We start from the raw sequence: 26,717 nt of genomic DNA, 5'->3' as shown, positions 1-26,717 counted from the left end.
ATCTATATATGTAATATGCACATCTCGATTTCTCTTAATGTTTATTTTGAGCGGGGGAGGGACAGAGAGGGAGAGGATCCCAAGCAGGCTCCACCTGGGGCTTGATCTCATGAACTGTAAGATCATGATCTGAGCCAAAATCAAGAGCTGGATGCCTAACCAACTGAGCCACCCAGGCGCCCCTGAATATCTCAATCTTAAATAACAGGAGCTAACAATTAGTATGATAACTACTGTTATTTCAAAGTGATGAACAAAATTTTGAGGTGTTTGCACAGCAGTAACATGAGATGAAATCTCTGAATTCTATTGCTGACAGTCTCAGGTACCACTTATCCTAACAGAGCTGGTTGCCTGCATCCATACAGAAAGGAAATACTGAATTTCAGAGCTTAGTCAAACTAAAAACCAAATCTTTTCCCATCCAGGAACAAAGACACCCTGAATTCTACCCTCGGACCCCTTGCTGGTGATAGGGGAGGTGTTTAGACCCCAGGTTAAGAACCCCTGAATGGGGTTTTAGAAGCATGGCAGAAAAATACTTTTAAATACAGCAGCTGATAGTTAAGTGCATGACTCTTAGTGTAATGGGCAGCTGAGAGTGGGAGAGGAGGTGTGGTGGAGACCGCACCTCAGAAGGTCTAATTTGAATTTCATAGGCATCATTTACCAGTGTGGTGAAGTTCAGCCTGACCTTACCCTTGCTTCATATCTATTTGCTCCTCTATAAAATGGGAATGACAATGTCTTCCTCACAGGTTGTTAAAAGGATTCAGTAAGTTAGTATTTGGAAACTCCTGGGGGCCAAATGTTTATTGTTGAATGAGAATGTTGTTCAATGTCTGTAGAGAACACACACACAATATAACTCCTTTCAAAACAGAAACCCACCCCAAGGTCTGACTGGCCGTGTGACCTGGAAAGCACCAGTGCACTGAGAAGATGGTGAACCCTTTCTTGCCTGGCAAAGGTGGCTAAGTCTGCTGTGCTGTTTCCACCCCACCCAAGAGAACAAGCACAAATGCAAATAGGGTTTCTCTCCTTTTGCTATTTTATTAGAAGCATATTTACATTCTTGCAGTTAAACTTTGTAGAGAACATTTTACAAAAGTTTTGTATAAAGTTTTGAAACTACATAAAAATAACTTCTATCCTTTATAAAGGGAAAATATAAGTTAGTTATATTTACTCTGCCAAAAACGGACTGAAAACAAGAAACAGTTCCATCTGTCCCTTCCCGAGGAAACATTAGCACGGGGCATGCGGAATACTGCGTAGGCCTTCTCACTGGTGGGCATGCGTGTTGGCTCAATCATGAGGCTGGAGGACCCAACCGGCCCCCATCCAGAAAGGAGAGGGGAGCCATCAGGACTTGGGCAGCACTGAACAGGAAAGCAGCAACTCTTGAACAAGATTCAAATGTGAATGAAGAGCCAAATAAGGGAATGATCAAAGACTTTCGTCTGAACCACGAAACCGTCATTTCATGTAAATGCCCCTTCTCACACCCCAGGCAATAGTGTAAACACAACCCAAATCAGCCCTGCCTGACCATTTGCCAGGGCCGGCCTTGGCTGGTGGAACCCGGACAGTGTTCTGTAATTACACTGCTGCTAGGTCACATTTTCCCGGCACCTGTGTACCAAAAAGAATAAAAGAGGACAATTGTTTCACTGGTCTCATCTGTGTGAGACCAGAAAACTGCTGCATCTGGGTCAAATACTGAAGCAGGCAAGCTCAAATGTTCACCAACTTAAGAGGACCACTGCCTTCCCACAGCCCGTAGAGCATCTTCACTGCATATGTAAGCCTTGGGAACCCTAAGTCCCTTCTTACTGAATGGCAACCCTCCCTCCCCAAGATCCAGTTACAACCAGTGCCAAGAAACTTGCAGAGAATTGCTGTAGGACAAAGTGTCAAACCTTAACGTGTAGGAGTGAAGAAGGAAAAAGTCCTCCTGGGATGTCAGCCACTCCATCATGACAAAACAGTACCCAGACTTAATATGTCATCCATGATTTCTCAAACTCGCCTTCAGTTTTGTTTTGTTTATTTAAAGCAGGTTATCGTCCTATAGAAGCCATTTGTTTATATTTGTTTCAAGTTAGAAATCAAAGTGAAAAAAGCTTTCTTTATAGATAAACTGAATGCCTGTTTGAGCATTACTTTTTATCTACATCCTGCAGCCTGTGGGATCAGAATCTGTGGGTGGCCAGCTGAATAACCCGAAGGCCCAGGATTCCATCTGAGAAGAAGCAGCTTTGCATCTGCTCTGTTGCTGGGGGCAGGAAGCATTGCATTTCTCCCTGATGTTTTTTCTTCCTGAACAGAAATCCCAGCGACTACCAGCCTCTGTCTCAAGTATGAGGCCAGACTCCTGCTAGGAGGGGCAGAGGGAAACAGCCTGCAGACAGGATGGGCAAGGATGAGACAGGAACAGCCTAGGCTGTGAAAGTCTTGTGTGGTAAGGAATTTATCCCTGAACACAGCATCCGGCGTAGGCGCCAAAGGGAATCACAGACCGGCAGTTCAGCCTATACCATCTTGTGCCAGTACCCAGCACCCTTCAAACCAATGGCTCCACCTAAACATGCTCAGTGGCACAGGCTCAGGCAATGAGTATGTTCCAACCCACCTGGCACAAGAGGCCCAGAGCAGAGGCAAGCCTGGGTAATGCCACGGGGCCAAGCCTTGTGTATGTATGTGTGTGCAGGCAGAGGGACACAAGATGGCAAGAAACACCCAAGGCCAGCAGAATGAATGATTCAGGCTCTCCTCCAGCCCACTATTGTAGACACAGCCTTGTCTCAAGAGGGAAGCAAATTGGGGGCTACTGGAAGAATGAGGGCACCCTCGAGCAGCTGGCAGCAGGACGGGCTTCGCTAGGAACTGAAATGGCTGTTAGGAGCCGTGTTCTTGTCTGATACCACACCAAGAATCACAATATGGACAAACTCATGGTGACTGACGGTAGCGCTCTGTGCCCACAGATAGCAAAACTGATGTTTTGGCAAGCAGGAGGGTCTCAAGGCTGCAGAACACCATTCCTCCCGGGCCGTGACCCCACTAGCAGCCCAAATCACTGACACCTTGAAGGGATGTGGGGCTCAGAGGGCACATACGTTAGGATCAGGCAACACATAATAAAACCTCGCCCTCCATGAGTGAGCGAGAATTAAGGAACACTGGGGGGGTCTGTTGGGCATAGCTGGGGTAACACAAGGCAAGGGGCTAGATGCGAGTTGGCCTGGAAGCAAGAGGTAAGGGGGGGGGGGGTCCTGAGTTACTTGTTCACAGAGAATGGGAGGGCCTTGGAGGCCCGCCAACCTGCCAGCCACAGCCCCAGGTGGCTGTTAAGAAGCATCCACAGAGCTATAGGGGAAGAACTTGGTGGCCTTGTTTGGGGTGGTAGGGTTCAGGCATTCTGTCTCCTCATTCAGTTTGAAGAACATCTCCTGCTCTCGCTTCTTCTGGTTCAGATCTTCTTCCAGAGCCTAGGACAGAGAGAGGGCACAGTCAGATGCCATTGGCATGGATCTCCCAAACACAGGACCCCCACCAAAGTGGCCTCCTCTGGAAATTTCCCTTCCCTCCCAACAAGCCTTTGCTGCATGGGTAACTCGGTCTTCCATCTTTCCTTTCCCAGAGTGCATCACCCAGAAGACAGGTACCACCTCTAGCTTCCTTCTTTCACAACCATGCAGGATTTTGTTGTGGATCAAGGGCCACGGTTTGGTGAAATGCCATCTCAAGGGCGGGGGGGAGGGGGGGGGTGGCGGTAGATGCCAGTCTCCTGGCAGGAAAACAGTCGAATGGAGAAAGACCCAAGGTAGAAAATGGACAGATTTAACAGTGGGTGATTGGGGGGAGGTGGGAGGACAGGGCCAGAATGTCCAAGTACATTGTGTTCCTAATGAGGATACTGCCCCACAGAAATCACCTAGGGAGTTGTCTTCAAAAATCATGTGCCTTCCCACCATCCCCTGACACTGTGATTCTGAAAACCTGCAGTACGACGGGTTCTCTGTGTTGTAAAAGCCCATTTGGTAACTCAGAGCAAGTGTCTAGTGTCTTGGTTGAAGTTCTCCTTTGCCAGATGTATTAGCATTTTTTTAATTATGTTTTTTAGGGGCGCCTAGGTGGCTCAGTGGGTTGAGCATCCGACTTCAGCTCAGGTCATGAGCTCACGGTCTGTGAGTTTAAGCCCCGCGTCAGGCACTGTGCTGACAGCTCAGAGCCTGGAGCCTGTTTCAGATTCTGTGTCTCCCTCTCTCTCTGCCCCTCCCCCACTTATGCTCTGCTCTGTCTCTTAAAATATGAATAAACGTTAAACATTTTTTTAATCTTAAAAAAAATACGTTTTTTAAGTTTTTAATTTTTATTTTGAGAGAGAGAGAGAGAGAGAGAAGCAGCAGGGGAGGGGGGAGTGGAGAGAGAGGTGGGGACAGAGGATCTGAAGCAGGCTCTGTGCTGACAGCAGAGAGTCCAATATGGGGCTCAGACTCATGAGCCATGAGATCATGGCCCGAGATGAAGTTGGACGTTTAACTGAGCCACCCAGGTGCCCCCGGATATATTAGTGTGAAAAGTGTTTGTGGTAAGCAAACATTATATATAAGCAAGATATAAGTGGTACTGTGTAAGCTCTTGTAACAAGTTACGAAATCCAGTGCCTATGGGAGCCAGCCAGATGAACTGAATGAAGAAAGAGAGCTGGGTGTGAGGCAATAGGGAGTGAGGAGGACTGCGGTGAGGTGAAGAGCACACACTGTGTCTGAAGACGGTGGTTTCTTTTCAGCTCCAGCTGATGTCTGTCACATGGTACAAAGAGCCCAGTGTGGCCAGAGCTCCTGGATTCACAAAAGAAACTGGAAACCCAGATTCTTATGAAAAATTCCCTTACACAGGCATTCCCTCGGAGATACTGTGGGTTTGGTACCAGACTACTGCAATAAAGTGAGTATCATGATACACAAATGAATTTTCTGATTTCCTAATGCATATGAAAGTTGTTTATAAAAAGTTATGTTTATAGTACACTGTGGTCTAAGTGCGCAATAGCCGTGTCTAAAAAAAATGTATGTACCATAATGAGCACATACTTTATTGCTAAAAAGTGCTAAAGGTCATCTGAGCTTTCAGCAGTTCATGACGTTTTTGCTCGTGGAGTGTCTTGCCTCAGTGTCGATGGCTGCTGATTGAACGAGGTGACTGCTGATGGTGTGGCTGTGGCAATTTTTTTTTATTATTGACATATAATGTTATGTTTTGGGTGTGCAACATAGTGACGACAGTTTTGTACATTATGCTATGCTCACCAGGGTAAATGTAGTTATTTCTTAATTTTTACTACTGAGGTATAGTTCACATACAATTCCTTAAAATAAGACAATGATGAAGTTTGCCACATTGATGGACCCTTCCTTTCACAATTTCTCTGTAGCCTGTGACGCTGTTTGACAGCATTTTACCCACAGTAGAACTTCTTCCAAAACTTGAGTCAGTCCTCTCAAACCCTGCCTCTGCCTTATCAACTAACTTCATGAGATATTTGAAATCCTTTCTTGGCATTTCAACAGTCTTCACCGGGAGTAGATGTCACCTCCAGAAACCATTTTCTTTGCTCATCCATCATCAGCAGTTCGTCCTCTGTTCAAGTTTTATCCTGAGACGATAGCAAGTCCACCACATCTTCAGGCTCCACTTCTAATCCAGTTCTCTTGCCATTTCCACCACATCACAGTTACTGTCTCCACTGAAGTCCTGAACCTCTCAAAGTCACCCACTTCTTCCAAAGCCCTGTTCATGTTGATATTTTGACCTCCTCCATGAATCACGAATGTACTTAATGGCATCTAGAGTGGTGAATCCTTTCCACAAGGTTTTTAGCTTACTTTGCCCAGATCCATGAGAGGAATCACTACCTATGGTAGCTATAGCCTCACGAAATTGTATTTCTTAAATAATGACACTGGAAAGTCAAAGCTACCCCTTGACCACGGGCTGCAGAATAGATATTGTGTTACCAAGCATGAAAACAACATTTATCTTTTTTAAAAAAATAATAATCTTGTTGTACATCTCCATCAGAGCTGTTGGGTGACCAGGCACACTGCCAATGAGCAGAAGATATCAACAGCGGGTTTGAAATACTCAGTAAACCATGTCGTAAACAGATGTGCTATCATCGAGGCTTTGCCGTTCCATTTATACAACACAGGCAGGATAGAGCATAATTCTACAAGGCCCTATGATTTTCAGAATGGCAAATGAGCACTGGCTTCCACTTAAAGTCAATAGCCACACTAGCCCCTGACAAGAGAGAATCAGCCTATCCTTTGAAGCTCTGAAGCCCAGCATGGACTGTTCCTCTCCAGCTCTAAAGTCTTCTCCTGACATAAGGCTGTTTCATCTATATTGAAAATCTGTTGTCTAGTGTAGCCAACTTCACGAATTCCCTTCGCTGCATCTCCTGGATAACGTGCTGCAGCTTCTACATCAACACTAGCTGCTTCACCTTGCACTTTCACGTTCTGGAGACGGCGTCTTTCGTTAAGCCTCATGAACCAACCTCTACTAGCTTCAGACTTTTATTCTGCAGCTTTCTCACCTCAGCCTTCCTAGCACCGAAGACAGGTTAGGGCCTTGCTCTGGATTAGGCCTAGCTTAAGGGAATTCGTGGCTGGTTTGATCTTCTACCTAGATCATAAAAATTTTCTCCCTTTCAGCAGTAAGGCTGTTTAGCTTTCTTATCATCCGTGTATCCATTGAAGTAGTACTTTTAATTAAAAAATTCTCCTTTGCATTCACAACTCGACTGTAGCTGTTTGGTGGGGAAGGATAGTATCTCAAGTCTCAGCGTGCCTTCCTCACTAAGCTCCATCATGTCTAGCTTTTGATTTAAAGCGAGAGACATGCAACCCTTCCTCCCACTTGACCACTTCGAGGCCACTGTAGAGTTATTCACTGGCCTCATTAATTTCACTAATACCGTGTCTCATGGAATGAGGCCTGAGCAGAAAGGAAGAGAGCCAGAGGAATGGTCAGTCAGTGGAATAGTCAGAATACACAACAGTTCACCATCTTTTTTCCCCATAAAATGCATTTTTATTGTTTCTGTTGAAGTATAGTTGACACACAACGTTACATTAGTGTGAGGTGTACAACATAGTGATGTGACAACTCTGTACACTAGGCTGGGCTCACAAGGGTAGCTGCCATCTGTCACCGTATAATGCTGTTACCGTTGACTATATTCCCAATGCTGTAATTTGTATCCCATCCCCTCCTATCAGTTCTCTGTATTCACGGGTTTTGTTCCTGCTTTTTGTTTACTTTGCTTTGTTTAGATTCCACATATAAATGAAACATATGGCACTTGTCTTTCTGTGTCTGGCTTATGTCACTTAGCATAATACCCTCTAGATCCATCCATGTTGTCCAAAATAGCAAAATCTTGTTTTTTTAAGACTAATACTCCATTGTGTGTGTGTATGTGTTATATATGCAGTCATCTAGTGATGGACACTTGGGTTACTTCCCTATCCATTATATATAATGCTGCAGTAAACAGGAGTGCATATAGCTTTTCAAATTAATGTTTTTGTTTTGTTTTCCAAATATCCAGTAGCGGAATTACTGGATCATATGGTATTTCTATTTTTAATTTTTTTAAATATGTATATATTTTAAAGTTTATTTATTTTTGACAGAGAAACAGAGCATGAGTGGGGAGGGGCAGAGAGAGGGAGACACAGGATCGGAAGCAGGCTCCAGGCTCCGAGCTGTCAGCACAGAGCCTGACGTGGGGCTGGAACCCACGAACCGCGAGATCATGACCTGAGTCAAAGTCAGACGCTCAACCGACTGAGCCACCCAGGTGCCCCTCTGTTTTTAATTTTTTAAGGACCCTCCATACTGTTTCCCATAGTGGCTGCACCGATTTACATTCCCACCAACAGTGCACAGAAGTTCTTTTTCCTCTGCATCCCTGCCAACACTTGTTAATTTCTGCTCTTTTTGATACCTAGCCCTTCTGATAGGTATAAGGTAATATCTGTTTGTGGTTTTGATTTGTAGCTCCCTGAGGATTGGTGATGTTGAGCATCTCTTCATGTATGGTTGGTCAAATGTAGGTCTTTGGAAAACTGTCCATTTTTAATCAGATTATGGGGGGGTTGGTATTAAGATATTTATGTATTTTGGATATATTGGATACATCATTTGCAAACATTTTTTTCCCATTCAGTAGGTTGCCTTTTCATCTTGTTGACGGTTTCCTTCATTCGCTATGCAGAAAACTTTGTGGAGTTTGGAGCAGCCTCAATAGTTTATTTTTGCTTTTGCTTCCCTTGCCTTAGAAGACATAGCTAGGAAAATGTTGCTGTGCCTGATGTCAGTTCACCATCTTTTGTGATCACAAAACAATTATGACAGTAACATCAAAGATCACTGATCACAGATTACCATAACAAAATAATGAAAAAGTTTAAAATATTGCAAGAATTATCAAAAGAGACACACAGAGACATGGAGTGAGCAGATGCTGTTGGAAAAAGGACACTGGTAGATTTACTCACCATGGGCTGCCACAAACTTTCATTTTGGAGGGAGAAAAAAATGCAATTATCTGTGAAGCGCCATAAAACAAAGTATGCCTGTACTTAAAGGTTGGCAACTTTCAAAAAATTTTGAAATTTCTATATGTTGGCCAAACCTAATGCCTGTGCGCCAATTTCAGCCCATGGATAATGTCTGTGACCTCTGCTAAAGAATAACAATTTAATTATAACAGCTACCACTTTTTGAACAGAGAGCTTTAGTAACTTGCCCCGCGTCTCATAGCTAGTAATAGGGGAGCCAGGACTTCATCCAAAACCTGTGCTCTTAAGCGCTACTCTCTTCTACCTACCATATATATTCATGTATATAACCTAAGGCAGGAGTCTAATCTTTTTTCTGTAAAGGGCCAGATTATAAATATTTTCAGCTTTGCAGGCTGTGAAGTCTCTGTCACAACTACTCAAACTGCCGTTGTACTTCAAACTCGGCCACTGACAATGTGTAAATGAACGAGCATGGCTGTGTTCCAATAAAATTTTATTTACAAATACAGATGGTAGGCCAGATTTGCCCATGGACAATAGTTTACTAACACATGCTTTAAGGGAAGAAATGCTCTATCTACATTTTACAGTCCTAAAAAGCAAAGGTTGCGAAGGGAGGACTGGTCTGAGGCCACATTCTGTGTCAGCCGTGACCCAAGCAACACTTTATGGATGCTACCAGATATTCTATACTTACTTGAAAGAATTAAGTCTGAAGTTTTCTAAAAATATTCCACAGTGTACAGTCATCTCCCTTCCCCTGTATAGCTCAAGATTGCTGACTGTAACACGAGTGTGAAAGAACATTTCTATCACCTCTGGTTAAGTGTTCCAGCAGTAACCCAGGTAGCTAATGACAGTTCTACAAAGAACTCTGCAAAACAGCAGCCCCCAGAGGCAAAATCCAATGCCAGCTCCCCAGACATACACCACAGTACCTCCCCCAAACCGAGGTGCCCCTGAAATAGGAGGCAGTTGCTAGAGGCAACGTGACCATTCATCTTCAAACTCTCTCAGGATATGCCAAGGGTATAGAACCACCAGGTAAGAGAACCAGGTGAACGTTTGTTTCCTGATACCAGAGTCAACCGATGTCAGCAGGAGCATTATTGATTTGAGTGTCAAGTATCAAAAGGCCCAACAGGCCATGATTACAGAAAATGACGAACATGGGCCTGCTGCCAGGAAGGTCCAGGACCCTGGCCAGCTGCCAGCCATAAAGCTCCATTAGCACAGGTTAGGGAAGCCTCAATTCAAGGACTTCCAAGGCCATTACTTAGCTGAGGTGGGCAGCTGCCTCTTGTCCAGACCACAGTGAAAGCAAGCAGAGCTGATGTATGATGGCAGAACAAACCTCAGGGCTCCAAGACATGTGATCAAGGGTAATTAAGGCAGCTCTCTCCTCAGAGAGCTTAGGGGTGGAAGGAAATGAGGATGTCCTTGGTCTGCACTACGGGCTGATGACTTTTTTGCATCACACGGTACAATACTCACATCTGCACTTTACAAATGACCACACTGAGGCCCTGTGATGGTTAATTTTATGTGTCAACCTGGCAAGACATGGCACCCAGTTGTTTGGTCAAACACCCATCAAGATGTCACTGTGAAGGAATTTTTAGATGTGATTAAAATTTAACTCAGTAGACTTTGAGTAAAGCAGATTACCCTCCCTAACATGGGTGGGCCTCAAAACTGCAACATCAACTCTTTCCTGGATCTCCAGCCTACAACCTGCCCTGCAGATTTCAGACTTACTAGCCCTCCACAATCATATGAACCAACTTCCTAAAGTAAATCTGTATCTTATCTATATTCACATCCTAGGCAGACGCCTGTGACTCAACATGGAGAAAAGCCTACTGTTGAGCCCACGAGCCCAGACATGGTTACCTTTTTGCGCGGCCGAAGCTTGTCCCGCCATTCCTTCAGGTTCTGATTATGGCTCTCATCTAGGGCCTTCAGCTTCTGGGTTTCATGTTCTACCAGGAGGTGACACTTTTCATTCTGGAACAAATTCCAGGCAGAACAGGTAAGAAAACTTAGAAGGCAGAGGTGCAGAAGGCTGAAACATACCTCATGCTGTAGCCAATGACGGCACCAGCATTATTATTATTTCTTCTCTTTGATTGTAATTTATAGGAAACTCTATGCGTATAAATACATACCAAGGGATGCCTGGAGGAACATTTCAGAATATTCATGTTAATAGTTCTTATTGTGTAGTGGGATCTGCAGTAATTTGCACTTTACTTCTTTGTGCTATTTTGCATTGTTTGAATTTTTCAACATGAACATATATGTCATTTTAACAAAACAGTAAAACTATTAATAATAAATAAAAATGTGTCGTAATCCCACCACTAGAGGCAGCCACTGCAAAAATGTGATTTTCTGGCAGCCTCTGTCCTAAATGTTGTTTAGCTCACCCTCTATATACAATTCTGAAACCTGCTTTCCCACCACCCTTAACATTATAATGTAAACATTAATTAACTTCTAAAGAATTAACATTTTTCATTGTTTTTAGTGAAAATTTTAATGCCTACAGAGTATCCCACAGCATAGATTCATCAGATCTACTTAAATATTCCTCCATTTTTGGTCACTTAGGTTGCTTTTAATTTTCACTATGTTAAATAGCATTGTATTAACCATTTGTGCTATGGACTGAATCGTGTCCCCCCAAGGTTCATATGTTGAAGCCCTAACCCCCAGTGTGGTGGTATTTGGAGGTGGGACCTTAAGGAGATAATTACATTTATTTCTTTTTTAATGTTTATTCATTTTTGAGAGAGAGCATGAATGGGGCAGAGAGGGAAGGGGACAGAGGATCTGAAGAGGGCTCTGCGCTGACAACAGCGAGCCCCACACGGGGCTGGAACTCACGAACTGTGAGATCATGACCTGAGGTGAAGTCAGCCGTTCAACCAACTGGGCCACCCAGGTGCCCCGGGGATAATTAAATTTAGATAAGGTCCTGGGAGTGGGGCCCTTATGATGGGATTAGTGTCCTTACAAGAGACACTGGGAAGGCTGCTTTCTGTGCCATGTGAGGACACAGCAAGAAGGCAGCCGTCTGCAAGCCAGAATCCAACCGCAACGACAACCTGATTTTAGATTTCCAGGTTCCAAAATTATGAGAAACGACACTGTTGTTTAAGCCGCCAGACTGGTATTTTGTTATGGCAGTCAGAGCTCAGATAATCTGTATGTATAGATATTTATATAAATTATCTATGTAATTTTCTGTATTATGTATCATTTCCTCAGGAGAGATTTGTGTAAAGATGAGGACATGGACCTGACAGAGACACTCCCAACTTTATTATTCTCTGAGGTAAGTCATCTGCCTCACAAAATTTACCTGGAATTTCTCGCAAGGCAGAAGTGATCAGTCCCTGTTGATCCTCACAGAGAATCCATCTTGTGGTTTATAAGGCATTTATAAAGCAAGAGGAAAGGGTCTCCATCCAGATACCTCAATCGTTTGGGGTTGGAAGAGTGGGACACCTTGGGGGGATTTTCATTTTGGATTTCAACTCAAGGCTCCCGAGAGTTTAGAAATCAGTTTAGTTAGAAATAATATACAGCACGGAATACCTTTGACCTGCCAGAAGCTGGGCTCCTGGCACTTCCTGTGGGTTCTCTCAGTTAATCCTCCCAGTCACCCCGTGAGCAGATGCAGAAGCTGAGGGAGTTGGCTAAAATTTACAGTGACAAATGACAAGAGTCCCTACCTGACAGGCGTCAATGCCTGTCACGTTTCCTCCACCCCTCCTTGCGTCTCCAGAAATTGCCAAATGGGTGCAAAAGCCTGAGCAATTTCCTGAAGTCACAGGGCTTTGAGTCTGCCCATCCCTCAGGCATGACAATGCCTTGCTCCGCTGCAAGGAGCTCCAAGTACCGGCTCCTGGGGTGGCGCCCTTCAGGCAGGGACAAGCTCAGGAGTCAGGAAACTGGAAGAGGCCAGGACCTCCCGAGGGAAAGGGGTCACCAAGAGGCTGGCAACACCAAAACAGCCTTCCCTGACCTCAGTGGGAAAGCTTTGCGCTTCTCACTGTTAAGGATGATATCAGCTGTAGGTTTTATCAAGTTAGGGAAGTTCCTCTCTACTCCTGTTTTTACTGAGAGTGTTGTTGTGAATGAGTGCTGGGTTTTGTCAAATGCTTTTTCTGCGTCTGTTGCTGTGATCATGTGATTTTTCTTTAGCCTGTTATGTTGCAGATTGCACTGATTTTTGAATGTTGAGCCAGCCTGGGATAAAGCCTACTTGGGTCATGGTGTATAATTTTTTCTATACATTGTTGAAGTCGATTTGCTAATAATATCTCGTTGAGGCATTGTTGTCCGGTTTTGGTATTGGAGTAACTTGGACACCTTGTCCCAAGACACAGTGATGAACCAGAAGCCCAGCACAGGCCACTGCCAGGCCCCAGGCGCGGCACTTTCAGCTCAGTCCTACCAAACAGGAATTCTCACCCCCACCCCATCCCCATTTTATGGATGCAGGAACTATGGCTTGGAAGATGATGGATCTGGCCAGCATGACACGGCAGGATTGAACCGTTTTAGCCCGGGCTTGTCTGACGAGAGTCCTTCCCTACCGTAGAGTCTGTGGTCCCGGGAACAGAGGCGATGCGAGAAGGGGGGCGGGGAGGCCTGTACCTGCAGCTGCTGCAGCTCGCTCATGTTGCTGTCACACTGTGCCACCATGTCCCGCATCTGGTTCTCATGTTTTTGCTGCTGCTGTAGCCGCTCTGACTTCTGCCTTTTCTCCTCTTGCTGGGAGAACTGGAACAGAGGGATGGTGGGTGCCTCAGAGGGTCACAGGCCTGGCTGGTGGCGGGGGGGATCCCCTACCCCCCACCCCATTCCAGAAAGCCCCGTCAGAGGGGCTGGTTTGTGCACAGCCCTAGTGCCCTACACCATTCAGGCCATGCTCTCTTCCTGAGCGGAGACCCAGGCTGGTGGGGACACAACGTTGTGCTGTGCCACATGCTAAAACAACGTGCGTTACCACACAGGAATCACGGGAACCCAGGGCCACCAGCGCCATGTCCCCAAGACGAATGGGTGACATGCAAGTGGGGTCTTGGTGGATGAGAAGAAGGGGTTTACCAGCAGAGGAAGCCACAGGATCGAAGCACCACAGTGTGAAAGGGAACCGTGCATGAGAAAGCAACACCAAGCTTCCCCCTCTGTCCACCGGAGGGACATTCGCCGTGGGGCTTGTGAGGCTTCCAGGCTGTGACCGACACCCCCCTTCCAAGACGCCGTACTGCAGCTTGTATTTCTATTCCCCAAGCCACATAAAGTTCAGGCCCCACCAAACCGGCATCTGTCCCCACTGCAGTACACGCACAGAGCCCCCACCTGCTTGATCTTCTCGCGCTGCTCAGAGGCACTGCCCGCGCCATTGATGTGGAGGCTCTTCTTGTACATGGCCATGCGCGTCTTGCCCTCGCTCCTCTGAATCTTGGGCAGCCGTGCTTTCTCCTGCTGCTGCCGCACCTTCAGCTGCTCCACCATGCGCTGGTTGTAGCGTTGCATCTGCTCCCGCTCCTGGGGGCACAGCCAGCCGGGGCTGAGGTCAGGTGTGCTCTGGGCCAGGGGTGTGATCAGAGGCCAAAGGCTGCCACCCTCCGCTCGGGAGCCCAGGACACACGTGGCCCTGAATGCTCAGCAGAGCAAGTCTGGCATCATTTTACCTCTACTGTTAATTTTTTTTTTTTGGGACAGAGAGAGACAGAGCATGAACGGGGGAGGGGCAGAGAGAGAGGGAGACACAGAATCCGAAACAGGCTCCAGGCTCTGAGCCATCAGCCCAGAGCCCGACGCGGGGCTCGAACTCACGGACCGCGAGATCGTGACCTGGCTGAAGTCGGAAGCTTAACCGACTGCGCCACCCAGGCGCCCCTCTACTGTTAATTTTTTAAGTGAGAACAGAAAATGTTACTTTCTGTTAGTAACGCTTTGGATTTTTACCTTCTAAATGCCTTTGCATCTAATCAACGGTTGGCATGTCATTAAAGCTAATACCTCAAAGCAAGATGTACACTACTGATGGCAGATGTCAATTCATACTTTTAAAAGTCATGATAAATTTGAGTTTTTCCTTCACCTAACACCTATTTGTATTTCAAAACTTGGCACGGGTATCACCTCCTCCAGGGAGCCTCCCCTGACTTCCAAGCCAGGTTGAGCACCCTTATTCAGAGCCGCCACAGCCCAAAGCTGTTTGTCCATCATTGCATTTAGATTAGGAATTGTAATTATCCACTAATTGTGCATCCAGATCTCAGTTTGTCCCTGCTCCCACTAAGGGGACCAAATCAAGACAATTACATAGAAGTAAGAGAGTGCTCTGGCCACACAAAGCAGGGGCCCTTGCCTGGTCTGAGGGAGATAAGGAAGGCTTCCTGGCAGAGGTGGTGATTAAGTTGAGACTTAAAAGTATTCCGAGGGAATGCATGCGAAAGAGAGAGATTAGGGGAAAATGGAAATGTCACGGAGAAGAGGAAAAAAGTGAAAGGCACACACTAAGGTGTCTAAGTCAGTGAGGGAGCTGCCATCTGCTTCCCTGCAGGGCTTCCCCCATTCCTGGCCCTTTCATCAGAGGAAGGACATCTCATAGAACCTCCCAGGGCCTTACCCTGACCAACGCCTGCCTCCTCTTGGGAGCACAGATGGTACCCAAGTGGTGCCCCACTTGGCCCTCCCAGAGCTTCCGGTGGCAGCCCCATGCCCCGCCCAAGTCGGGACCTCACCTTCTCATGCTTGCGCACCAGCTCATGCCTCTGGAGGAAGTACTGGTCTTTGAGCTGCTGCTTCACCAGCTGGTGCCTCTCCTGTAGGTGATGCTCCTCCATTTCCCACAGGGCTGCCTCCCGGTCTGTGGACGACATGAGGCCTGGTGAGATGCTAATGGCCAGAGCGCCACTGAGCGCTGCCCTGCCCTCTCCTGCATCAGATGTTAGCTCCCAGGAGCCTGGTACACCAGGAAGCGAATGAAGCCAGGAACCAGAGAAACCAGAGACCGAGGCTAGAACCCAGCTCCTTCACTGGGGTTTGGGACGGGTAACAAATCCTCTCCAGGCCTCCACTTCCACCTCTACCAAACGTGTGCAACCATTCCGTGGAGGCAGAAATGGTCTTGGGAGACCATTATGTTCAGCTCACAGTGCACTGCTGCTTTCCTAATGGGCCAGTGGGAAGGGCTCACGAAACCCCATGAAGAAGACAGGAACAGCCTCCTGTCACTATTTACTCCTTTGAAGAATGGACGAGACCCTCCTTGGCCATTGTACATCCCTTATGTAGACATTATTATTAAGACACAGCATCTGGCATTTTATCACTGGAAGTCTATCAATTGACCTTCTGCTCAGCCACAGGCACGGAGCTGGCATCAGATGAAGACTTCATGCCCTGTAAGACACGGAGCGGGTGGTGCTCAACCCACATGAATGTTCATTTCATTTCATTGCGTTCCTGATCTATGAAAACTGGTAACTACCCACACAGTACATCAGAACAGTGATGTGGCTTCCTATCAAAGTCTAAAGCGCTGTCCCACAAGTAGGGTGGTTCCTACTGGCATCATGGGACCAAAAAAGAAAATGAGGGCTTTCCTGAAACCGCGGCAGCTCTTCAGAACGTCAGAACATCAAGGACCCCGTTTTGCTGCCCCACACCAAGTACTGAGGGGTTTACAAGGCTTGCCTGCACCGGCCATCACAGCCCTGGCCGCAGCACCTGCTGTGTAAGTAAGCCAGAGACGGCACCTGTACAACCGGCCCTATGTTGTTTACGTCTTTACCGCAGGCTGGACTGTTGACTCTCAGAAGCCCACGGGTGCCAAACTCTGAACTTCTCCCATCCAACTGTTTCAAGTGTAGCTCAAACAGCAGACTTTTGGCCATTCAGAGCCCACCTGCTTTGCACACCCCACAAAACTGCACCCAACATCCGCTAGGCATAGAGAAGATAAACCTAAGGGGCTAAAGAAAGACCCTAAGCCCTGCTGCCCTTCAGAACTCTACCCCAGAACCTCCCCTGCTAGTGACCCCATCCAGATACAGAAGCCCTCTCTCTGAACCCTAGAGTTCCTCTGCCCTCCTCCCTCCGGGAGTGGCCCGCACTAGTGTCTCTGGAAGGTCTTGGGCTCGAAGGACTTGCCAGCCCGCAAACCCGTCAGAGCACCAGCACACCAGAGCAGTCAGGAACTCGGCTTCAAGAGGAGATCCACGTTCAAGGCTCATTCTACCACGCATTAGCCGAGCAACCCCGGCCCAAGCACAGTGGCTCTGCAAGCCTTTGTTTCCTCGTCTACAAAAACGACTTGTCGGGTTAAGGTGAAGATTCAAGGAGAGAGAGCCATGAAAACTGGCACACAGCCTGGCACAGCCGTCACTCCACATGTGATGGACGTCATAAGGGGCACGATACTTTCCCCCCCACCCCGTAGTTTCTACCCACTCTACGTGGCTTGCTGGCTTTCTTCCTTCCTCAACCTCAGGAAAGAGGTCAAATAATGTCAGCTCTGTGCCTCAGTCCTGACTGCAGTGGAGGTTTTCCCCATGTGTCGCCCTGAAGGATGCTGTTTAGTTTTAGGATGGAGAAGAACCTAGCAGTTCCTAGCACAGCCCACTCTCTGGCAGCCACCTCGAAGGAGTTCCTGCTTCCTGGTGAGACACTCGCGCTCCTTGTCACAGATCTCCCGCCTGTTGTCTGCAGTGATCTTCTTCATCGCCAGTTCCAGGTCCTCCTTCTGCTTGGCCAGGAAGTCCCGGTCCTGGGCGGGAGAGAGGAGGACAGACCTCTAGCACCGGTTCCGGCACCTCAACGTCTACTTTTACTACAGAGGAGTCGTCGTGATCGGCAAAGAAAACATACGCAGGGGAAACCTGAGACTTAGAGACACGTCCACCAACTGTGGCATATGCGCTTCATGTGGACCCTGATTCAAACAACAGATTAAAAAAAAAAACATTCATGAGACAAATGGAAATGTAACTAATGACTCAACTGCAAATGGGATGTCATGAAGCAGTTACTGATAAATATTTAAATACTTAGGTAACTTTATAGTATTGTGGGTTCTTTTAGAGATGCATACTAAGACACTGACAGGTGAAAGGATATGATACGTGGGATTTGATTCGAAATAACCCTGAAGGGTGGGGGAGTGAGTAGACATGAGCTCCTAATTACTGAGACCAGGTAACAGGTGACAGGTATGTGGGGGTTCCTAATATACCTATTTCTGCCTATGTTTTTAATTTTCCATAGTCAGATTTAAAAAATTAAAATTTAAAAATTTTAGGGAACACGTAAGCAGAAACTAGAAATCCCCACTAATCCTATCACCCAGGAGCAGCAGCTGGTTTTGGTGTATCTATACAAACATGTTTGCATCTGTATTTCACAAATTATTTAAAAGGATTTAGAGATTTGTACACCCATGTTCATAACAAGCATTATTCACAACAGCCACAGGATGGAAGCACTCAAGTGCCTACAGACAGAGGAGTGGATAAACAAAATGTGGCATATATGCACAATGGAATCTTACTCCGCCCTGAAAATTCCCACATATGCCACAACATGGATGAATCTCAAAGACATGTCAAGTAAATCAGACACAAAAGGACAAATACCATATGATCCCACTTACAGGAAGTCAGATTTGTGGAGACAGAGAGTAGAATAGTGGTTGCCAGGGACTGGGGGAAGGGCATGGGGTGTTATTATCTAATGGGTAGAGTTTCAGTTTTGCAAGATAAACTGTTCTGGACATGGACAGTGGTGACGGTTTGCACAACAGTGTGAATGTACCTAATACTACTGAACTGTATGCTTAAAAATGGTTAAGGTGCTAAATTCGTTATGCCTTATCTTACTATAATTTTTAAAAATTAAAAATACCTTTCCATGTGATAATGCAATCTTCTATCAAATGAGTTTTGATGGCCGAAAACATTTCATGGCACAGGTAGGTATACCCTAACCTTATTCACCCAATACCTAATAATTTTTTTCCAAGTTGTCTCTATTTTGTTTATGTTTATTTATTTATTTGCAGAGAGAGAGAGAGTGAGAGAGTGGGGAAGAGGCAGAGAAGAGAGTGAGAGAAGAATCCCAATTAGGCTCTGTGCTGGCCACACAGACCCTGATGCGGTGCTCAAACTCATGAACTGTGAGATCATGACCTGAGCCAAAATCAAGAGTTGGATGCTTAACTGACTGAGCCCCCCGGGTGCCCCAAGTTGTCTCTATTTTAGATGGAGTATGTCTTCATACTCTGGTAGCTAAATATTTGTGAACTTCTGTGATGATTAATCCTTAGGATTAGTCTCTAGAAGCAAAAAAAATCCAGGCCAATAATGTGTACATTTTTGAGGCTCTTGATGACCTTGCGAGAATGGCCCCCTTAAAGGCCCAATATGCTCTCCCTGTGTGGGGATGGGGCCTATCTCCCCCACCCTCCCCAGCCCTGCATTTTTTTTTCTGATCACAGCATCAAAGGACAGGTTGTAGGAAAGTATGATGGTGTCCTGGAGAGAACATGAAGCCTGGAGTCAGACTGAGTTTCAAGCCTTGCCCCATACCATTAACTCTACAAAGTCACCTCTCTAAGCCTTATTTTCTTTCTCTGTAAAGGGAAAAACAAATAGCACCTACCCTGATAAGCCATGAACGCTAAACTGGGTAATATACAAAAGCATTTTAAGTGTAGACTCTAATTTTGTATACATTTGGGGGCAGAGGCAGCAAAATGTACAGACGCCCCAGTAGGAGAAAAACAAGCACATGGTCCGACAAAGGCTAAGGAGAAGGCCAGTGAGGCTGGGGCCAGGAGGATCAAGTGGAGCGGGGAGAGGCTAGCAGGGGCCAGACGGACAGGGCCTTGTAAGCACATGAGGAGGCTCATCTTATCTTATACACAAAGTGGGAGCCCCTGAAGGTTTTCAGGACACAAGGCTATAGGGGGAGGGTGACATGATGAGATCTGGAGTTCATACTGATTACACTGGCTGGTGGGAGAGAAAATTGCAGGAGAGCAAGAGAGGAAGCAGGGAGACTAGCTGGGAGGCTACTGCAGTAGTCCAGGCAAAAGATGACAGTCGCTATGGAGTCACAGAGATATTGACAAAGTTGGCAGATCCAGAGACAGTTTGGAGCTTAAAAACAAAAAAACAAAATCCATGCTTCAGGAGGTGATAAAGGGTTGGAAGGAAAGGAACGGTCAGAAATAACAACGTTTCTGGCCTGACAGCAGGATGAAGGACAGTGCCCCCTCAGAATACAAGAACAGGACCAGGTCTGGGAGGTCGTGGGTTTGTCTTAAGATTCTAAAAGGTGCCAAGTGGGCAGGTGGATGTACTGGGTTATTCAAGGAGACCTGGCCTACAAACAACCCTAAGACACGGATGTACAGGGCTGGGGTGTCCAGAGACAGGGAGCTCACTTCTACCTGGAGCGAGAGCAATCAAGGGAGGCTGCGTGAGGGAGGTGCCAACAAAATAGGCTGGACTTGAGACAGAGGAGGAACCTGGTCATCACTCGGGTCCTCCAACCTGGGACTCGCTGTCCAAGGGCAAGGACTCACGAGAAGCTGCTTCTTTTGTGCGTGCTCCTCCATTTTCTGCTTCATGCTCTCCTTCCGTTGCTGCCTCGGAAGCCTCTCCACCTCATTCTTCACCTGTACCAGAAACAAGACAGCGGCTGGGTCAGCGTCCCTCCTCACACTTCCTAGAAAGAAAGACTACAACACCAGAACTCCTGGGCCAGGGAGGCCAAAGGCGAGGCGCAGCTTTCTAGACACTGGCCCCCCACCGCACTCTCCACCAAGCCCCTGACAGGTAGTCCTCTCTGGCCTACTCCTGTCTGCTGCTGGCTTGGGTTTCAGACTCCCCCAGAGCGAAGTGGTCCTGCTTTTGCTGCTTGACATCCTGCGGCCTTCTGAGAGCATCACCTCCCCTTCCTTGAGGGCAGACTTTGTCAACCTTTCTTCATACTGTGCCCCCAGAAACCTCTGTAGACATTTTCTTCCTAATCACCCACCCCCAAGAAATATTAATCTCACAAACTGTCACTCTGTTAAACCCTTATAATGATCTAAGATATTTCTCACCCCTCAAGGGAGACATCTCCTCCGTTCCCGAGGTTCAGGTGGTGTTGATACCCGCCCCCGGCCACCTCCATCTGGCTCCCAGGCACACATATGATGCAGGCTGTCGGTCAACATGTTCCATGCCCTGGCCTCGGATTGGTTCAGACACCTTGCTGGGCCAGTGAGAGCTTTAGGATGTGTGCTGGAACTATCGAGGAAAGCAGATCTCTGTCCTCCGGGGTTGCTAAACTAGGATGTAGGCCATGGTGGGCCACCCTGAAAGGGCCCGCCAGAGACAAAGATGAATGCAGGGAAGCAATGCCAAAACACGAAAAAGAAGGGTTCCTGGTGATACTTCTGCCCTCCCGATCAGGGCCAGTAAGTGTTCTCAAGCCAGCTGGAAATGGGTTTCTTTGTTTGTTTTTTTTTGGTAAGTAATCTCTACACCAAATGTAGGGTTCTATCTCACAACCTTAAGATCAAGAGCTGCACACTCTACTGAATGAGCCAGCCAGGTGCCCCCAGTTTCTGTCTTTTATAACAGAAGAGGGAGAAGAGATTCATGACATTTCTCTCCAAGGCACCCAGAGTTCCTCAGACAGTTCTGAGGAACCTACACCTCTACAGGTGCCTGAAACACCACTCCAAACTCACTGATGGAAGGCTCTTAGGAGCAGCTGGTGGAAAAATACTGTCCATGATCAAAAGAACATTCCAGGGGAGTTCTTCTGGCATGGTCAGCGTAAGCCAAAACAGCCTCCCTGTCCTGCCGATCACAATGAAAAACCCTGGATAAAATACAAAAAACAACTACCTGAGGACTCTGGAAAGTAAACAAAAGCAGATGACTATCAGACTAGTCAAAACTTATAGGAGGGGCCAGCACAGGAGTGAGTTTCCTAGTTGTGTTTTTTTTTTTTTTTTTTTTTCCCTTTTGCTGTCCTGGCTTTGCAGTACTCTCAGACCTGCACAGCAGTGCAATGGGAAAGGTAACTAAGACTCTGTAAGAAACTTCATGTTTCTGGCCAGAGAACCAGGAAGAGGGGCCTGTGCGGGTCAGAGAGTGTGGGAAGAATCCCAGAGAGAAGACAGCAGGAGGGAAACCCTAATTCTGTGCATGACCCCACGCATGTCTCAAGTTCACCCGTGCCGAGCAGGAGCAAGACAGACCCAAAGCAGTACAGCAGGGGCTTTGAAACTATACTACGATCAGAGCCACCACCCACAGAAGACAGGACAGAACCTGTGGTCTGAACCTAACAAGATCAATTGCCTGCTAAAACAAAAATGTCAACACTCTCCAGACTGTAACAGGACCCAGAGTCCATAGACTAGAACATTCAAAATGTCAATGATGCGATCCAAAATTACTCTACGTACAAAGAATCAGGAAATGTGACCCATTTGCAAAGAAAAAAAATCATCACATACCAATTCCAAGATGGCACAGACGCTGGAATTATCAGACAAAAACTATAAAGCAGCCATTATAACCACACTCTGTCAGGTAAAGGTAAACATATTTGAGGTTAATGGAGAGAGAGAATGTTGCCACAGAGAAATACAAACTCTAAAACAGAGACAATTAGAAAGCTTAGGACCAAACAATACAGCATCTAACAGTAAACACAGAAAACACTGGAAGGTCCCAGGGTGGAGTAGAGGTGGCAGAAGAGCCCGTGAATTTGAGGACTAATAAAAATTATGAAAACTAAAGGTTTAGGGACTTACAGGAAAATACCAAAGGTCTAATATTTGTGTTTTTGTTTTGGGGAGAAAGAGACTGGAATGGAAAATACACGTCAGGGGCGCCTGGGTGGCTCAGTTGGTTAAGCGTCTGACTCTTGGTTTTGGCTTAGGTCATGATCCCAGGGTCATGGGATCAAGCACCATGTTGGACTCCGTACTGAGCATGGAGCCTACTTAGCATATTCTCTCTCTCTCTCTCTCTCTCTCTCTCTGTCTCTCTCTCTCTCTCTCTCTTTCTCTCTCTCTCCGCCCCCCCGCCCCTCCCTCCCCCCTTGTGCTCTCTCTCTCCCTCTCAAAAATAAAATTTTTAATGAATATCAGAAATGGCCAAAAACTTCTGGATTCCATGGCAATTAACAGCTTCTTGAGGGTAGAGTCCCTATCTATTCTGCTCAGTACCCCCAGCACCTAGCACAGGGCCATATATGTAGACAGTCAATAAAACAGGTGCTGAACAGCTCTCATTTTGATAGGAGGTAACTAGGGCTCAGGAAGATCACTTGTCCAAAGCTCAATAGTTAGTAATCCAGAGCCACGACTCAGAACCAGACCTGACTCCCAAGCCTGTGCTCCCTGCACTTGCCCTAGAGCTGGGGGGTATGCTTAGTGTCAGCGCTGTACCCCAGCAGGAGACCCAGGACCAGGGTAAGGCCAGTGAGGCACTCACCGCGGGCATAAAAAGGAATACCAAAAATCTCAGTAATGAAGATAAAATTACATTTAAAAAAAAAATCAAAATTCGGGGGCTCCTGGGTGGCTCAGTTAGTTAAATATCTGACTTTGGCTCAGATCATGATCTCACGGTTCATGAGTTCAAGCCCTGCATCGGCCTATCTACTGTAAACACAGAGCCGGCTTCGGATCGTCTCTCCCCACGTGTGCATGCACTCTCACTCTTCTCAAAAATAAAGATTTTTTAAAAAATAAATAAAAATTTAAAAATCAAAATTCCCGCCACGAACATAATATCAAAATTGTAAATACAGACAGGATCCACCCTATACTTGCAGGACTCATTCTCACCGCCTTACCCTAAACCTGGCCCTGTTGAATCCTGACTTTAAATAGCCAACAGTCTGTTCATCATGACTTTTCTGCAATAATTTTGATGTTAAAACACTATGCTACAATATCATTTGTCTTGATTACCAAGGTTTTTGGCGCCCCCGCTTAAGTTTTGTGCTCCAGCTCCAGCCCAGCCCCTGCAGCTGCCTGAGGCCCCTTGGATACAAATGTCACCCCCATAGACTGCAGTCTGGGAGCTGGGCTCTGAAGCCTGCAGCACCACGGACCACCCTTAGAAGCTGTTTGTCTGAAGACTGGGAATGGCTTAGTAAGTATGTCCCAGGCTCCACAGAGGGAGGTGTGAGCTGTTATTTGGGACCCAGATGCCCTTCCCCAGGGCAGGCTAGGAGACTCACCTCCCTCCCCTTGTCTCAGGACCATCTACCTCTTTGTCACCTACCCCACCCCCCCCCCCACCTTTTCCAACTGGGAGAGGAAAGAGAAGAGCCACATGGGTCCCAACTAGGGGACTGCTGTTTTGGGAGAAGAGAGGGCAGGGCACAGAAGACGTATTGTGTTTGCCACCCGGCACCTGTTCCCCTGCTCTGGTGAAAGCATCTCAGATCCCCCTGGGCTGCCAGCCCTTCCTCCTCCCCTACTCTCTTTCAGCTGGGGTTGCTGAGCTGGGACGACATACAGGAAGCTGCCTGCGAGCCAAGTCAACACAGGAAAGGAGAGCCCAAATGACAGAGAAGTAGCTCCTCATGACGCAGCTGGAGCACATGAATCCCGACACGTGGATGTGAGCTTTTCAGATACATGAGCTCCCCAGAGTCTCCTCTGTTGCTGAAGCGGGACTGAGCTGGGGTTTCGATCGCTTGCGTCCTAGAGCCCCTGGCCTCCGCCCAGCACATATTCACCTCCTTCTTCATCAGTTTGAGCTGCTCCTGGAACTTAGCATAGTCCCGATCCTGCTCCAGGCGGATCCGCCTGGCCTCCTCCCGGCGGCGCACGGCATGGTCTTGCTCCATCTTCTCCACCTGCTGCTTCTGCTGGCGTTCCAGGTTCTCCAGCTCCGTGTCAAAGAACTTCTTCTTGGCCTGGAAGGAGTAGAAGGAGAAACTGAGCAAAGTCTCTTTATACCTGGGAGGAAGATGGGATGCAAGATGGGGAGAGCCCAGAGTTTATCTTCAGACCGGGGCCTGAATCCCAGCTCTACACCTCTCTGCTGTACGACCCGGGGCGAGTCATTTAACCAAAGTCTCTGCTGCCTCTGTACAAAAGGGAGGCCAGACCATCTGCCTTGCAGAGTTCTTGCATGGTGCTCGGCAAAGGTTGGTCTCCCTCTAGAGGTCCTCCTCTGTGACTCAGAGGAGCTCTGTGACCTTCATGAGATCCTGTGTTTATGAGTCAGTGGCCCAGGAGACCAAGAAACCAAAGGAACCGGGCTCTCTCCTGCCCTTAAAGAAAACATGGAGGCAAGAAGCCCTCCAGGGACCCATCTGTCCTCACACTCACGTTGATTTCTTGTTCAAAACGCTTATGCATCTGCTCTAGCTGCAGCTCATGCTTGCTGCTCAGCTGGGTCTGGTTCCGGTGTTCTTCTTTCTGGAGCAGCCGAAGCTCTCGGAGCTCCTGGCGCCTGAAGGGTTAAAGGATGCGGACATGTCAGTCAGAAAGTGGCCCGCCTCAGAGGGCACATAATTCACAGCCAGAGACACTGAAGGCTGGAGTGTGGAACGGCATCACAGAAGTCTGGGGGCAGAGGCAGGACTAGAACTCGGACTTAATTTGACATTTATTGACAGACAGAACATTAATAATCTTAACGTATAAAGAGTCCTTACAAATCAATAAGAAAAACAGGAGCAGCCTACTTTTAAAAAGGCACACAAGGGGCGCCTGGGTGGCGCAGTCGGTTAAGCGTCCGACTTCAGCTCAGGTCACGATCTTGCGGTCCGTGAGTTCGAGCCCCGCATCAGGCTCTGGGCTGACGGCTCAGAGCCTGGAGCCTGCTTCCGATTCTGTGTCTCCTTCTCTCTCTGCCCCTCCCCCCTTCATGCTCTGTCTCTGTCTCAAAAATAAATAAACACTAAAAAAAAAATTTAAAAAAAAAAAAAAAAAAAAAAAAAAATAAAAAGGCACACAAGGGGCACCTGGGTGGCTCAATCGGTTGAACACCCAACTTTGGCTCAGGTCATGATCTCGTGGTTCGTGGGTTTGAGCCCTGCGTCAGGCTCTGTGCTGACAGCTCGGAGCCTGGAGCCTGCTTTGGATTCTGGTCTCCTCTCTCTCTCTCTGTCTCTCTCTGTCCCTCCCCCCGCCCTCCCCTCTCAAAAATGGATAGACATTTAAAAAAATGTTTTTTTATTTAAAAAGGGACACAAAACATAAGTAGACATGAACCAAAAAACAAAAACAAAAAAATTTAAATTTACCTCATATGGATATGAAATGCAAATTAAAAATTCTGTTTTCATTAAAAAGGCTAGACTATAGGGGAAGTTGATACTTTCATAACCTGCTCATAAGTATAAATTGGTACATTTCTGGCAGACAGTTTGGTAATAAGTTCATGCCTTTTAACATAGTATTTCCATTTCTAGATATTAATTCTAAAGAAATATTTATAGATGCACAGCACAACTGAATAAGGATACCCATAACAAAATTATTTAGAATAGCACAAAATTTGAAATGACTTAAATGTCCATTATCTATGTCTAATTAAATAAATTAAAATGTATGCATCCGGTATCCATATGATGTTAATTTTGTATACACAACCATAAAAAAAAATCAAGTTTTACATAAAATATTAACACAGATAGGGGAACTGGTTGCCAAAATATTAACACAGATAGGGGAACTGGTTGCCGGCAGAAAAGGGAGGGAGATTTTTCACAGTTTACCCTCTCCTTTTTTGTTGTTTTTTTTGAATTTTGAACCATGATATTACATTACCTATTCAAAATATAATACAATAAAAACCTGACCTAAACGACATAATAGACCTTAATTTTATATCACATTATTGGTGATGTGTACATGTGTTTATTCACAGAAAAAAATAATTGCAGGATAAACTTCAAAGCGTTAATTGTGTTTCTGGACAAATCCATTAAAGACTGGTATGTATCATTTATGTCATCAGAAAAGAAAATGATGGGGCTCCTGAGTGGCTCAGTCGGTTAAGCTTCTGACTTCGGCTCAGGTCATGATCTCACAGTTCGTGGGTT

At 46.6% G+C, this 26,717-nt stretch overlaps 1 protein-coding gene and 1 long non-coding RNA gene across 2 annotated transcripts in view; one reads left to right on the top strand and one right to left on the bottom strand.

Moving 5' to 3' along the window:
• Window positions 1-1,028: 1,028 nt before the first annotated feature.
• STK10 (serine/threonine kinase 10) overlaps window positions 1,029-26,717 on the bottom strand; it is a 117,353-nt gene continuing 91,664 nt past the window's right edge. The window contains exons 11-19 of the mRNA XM_047091174.1: window positions 24,997-25,120; window positions 24,399-24,578; window positions 20,221-20,313; window positions 17,274-17,403; window positions 15,377-15,501; window positions 13,983-14,171; window positions 13,275-13,400; window positions 10,500-10,613; window positions 1,029-3,494 (exon numbers count right to left, since the gene is read on the bottom strand). Coding sequence (XP_046947130.1) covers window positions 3,354-3,494; window positions 10,500-10,613; window positions 13,275-13,400; window positions 13,983-14,171; window positions 15,377-15,501; window positions 17,274-17,403; window positions 20,221-20,313; window positions 24,399-24,578; window positions 24,997-25,120 — 1,222 coding nt within the window. The 3' untranslated portion in view covers window positions 1,029-3,353. The remainder of the gene's footprint in view (window positions 3,495-10,499; window positions 10,614-13,274; window positions 13,401-13,982; window positions 14,172-15,376; window positions 15,502-17,273; window positions 17,404-20,220; window positions 20,314-24,398; window positions 24,579-24,996; window positions 25,121-26,717) is intronic.
• On the top strand, window positions 4,805-24,039 carry LOC124520342 (uncharacterized). The gene is made up of 4 exons (XR_006964305.1): window positions 4,805-4,956; window positions 10,434-10,638; window positions 11,880-11,946; window positions 23,627-24,039. It is a non-coding gene; the product is annotated as an uncharacterized LOC124520342 (long non-coding RNA).

This window comes from Lynx rufus, unplaced genomic scaffold, assembly GCF_022079265.1.
Source record: "Lynx rufus isolate CCGP_SWC_20201006 ecotype Redwood Valley unplaced genomic scaffold, mLynRuf1.p SCAF_1, whole genome shotgun sequence".
NCBI classification, from domain to species: domain Eukaryota; kingdom Metazoa; phylum Chordata; class Mammalia; order Carnivora; family Felidae; genus Lynx; species Lynx rufus.
Note: the sequence above shows the minus strand (reverse complement) of the source record. Positions and strands in the feature narration are given on the sequence as shown.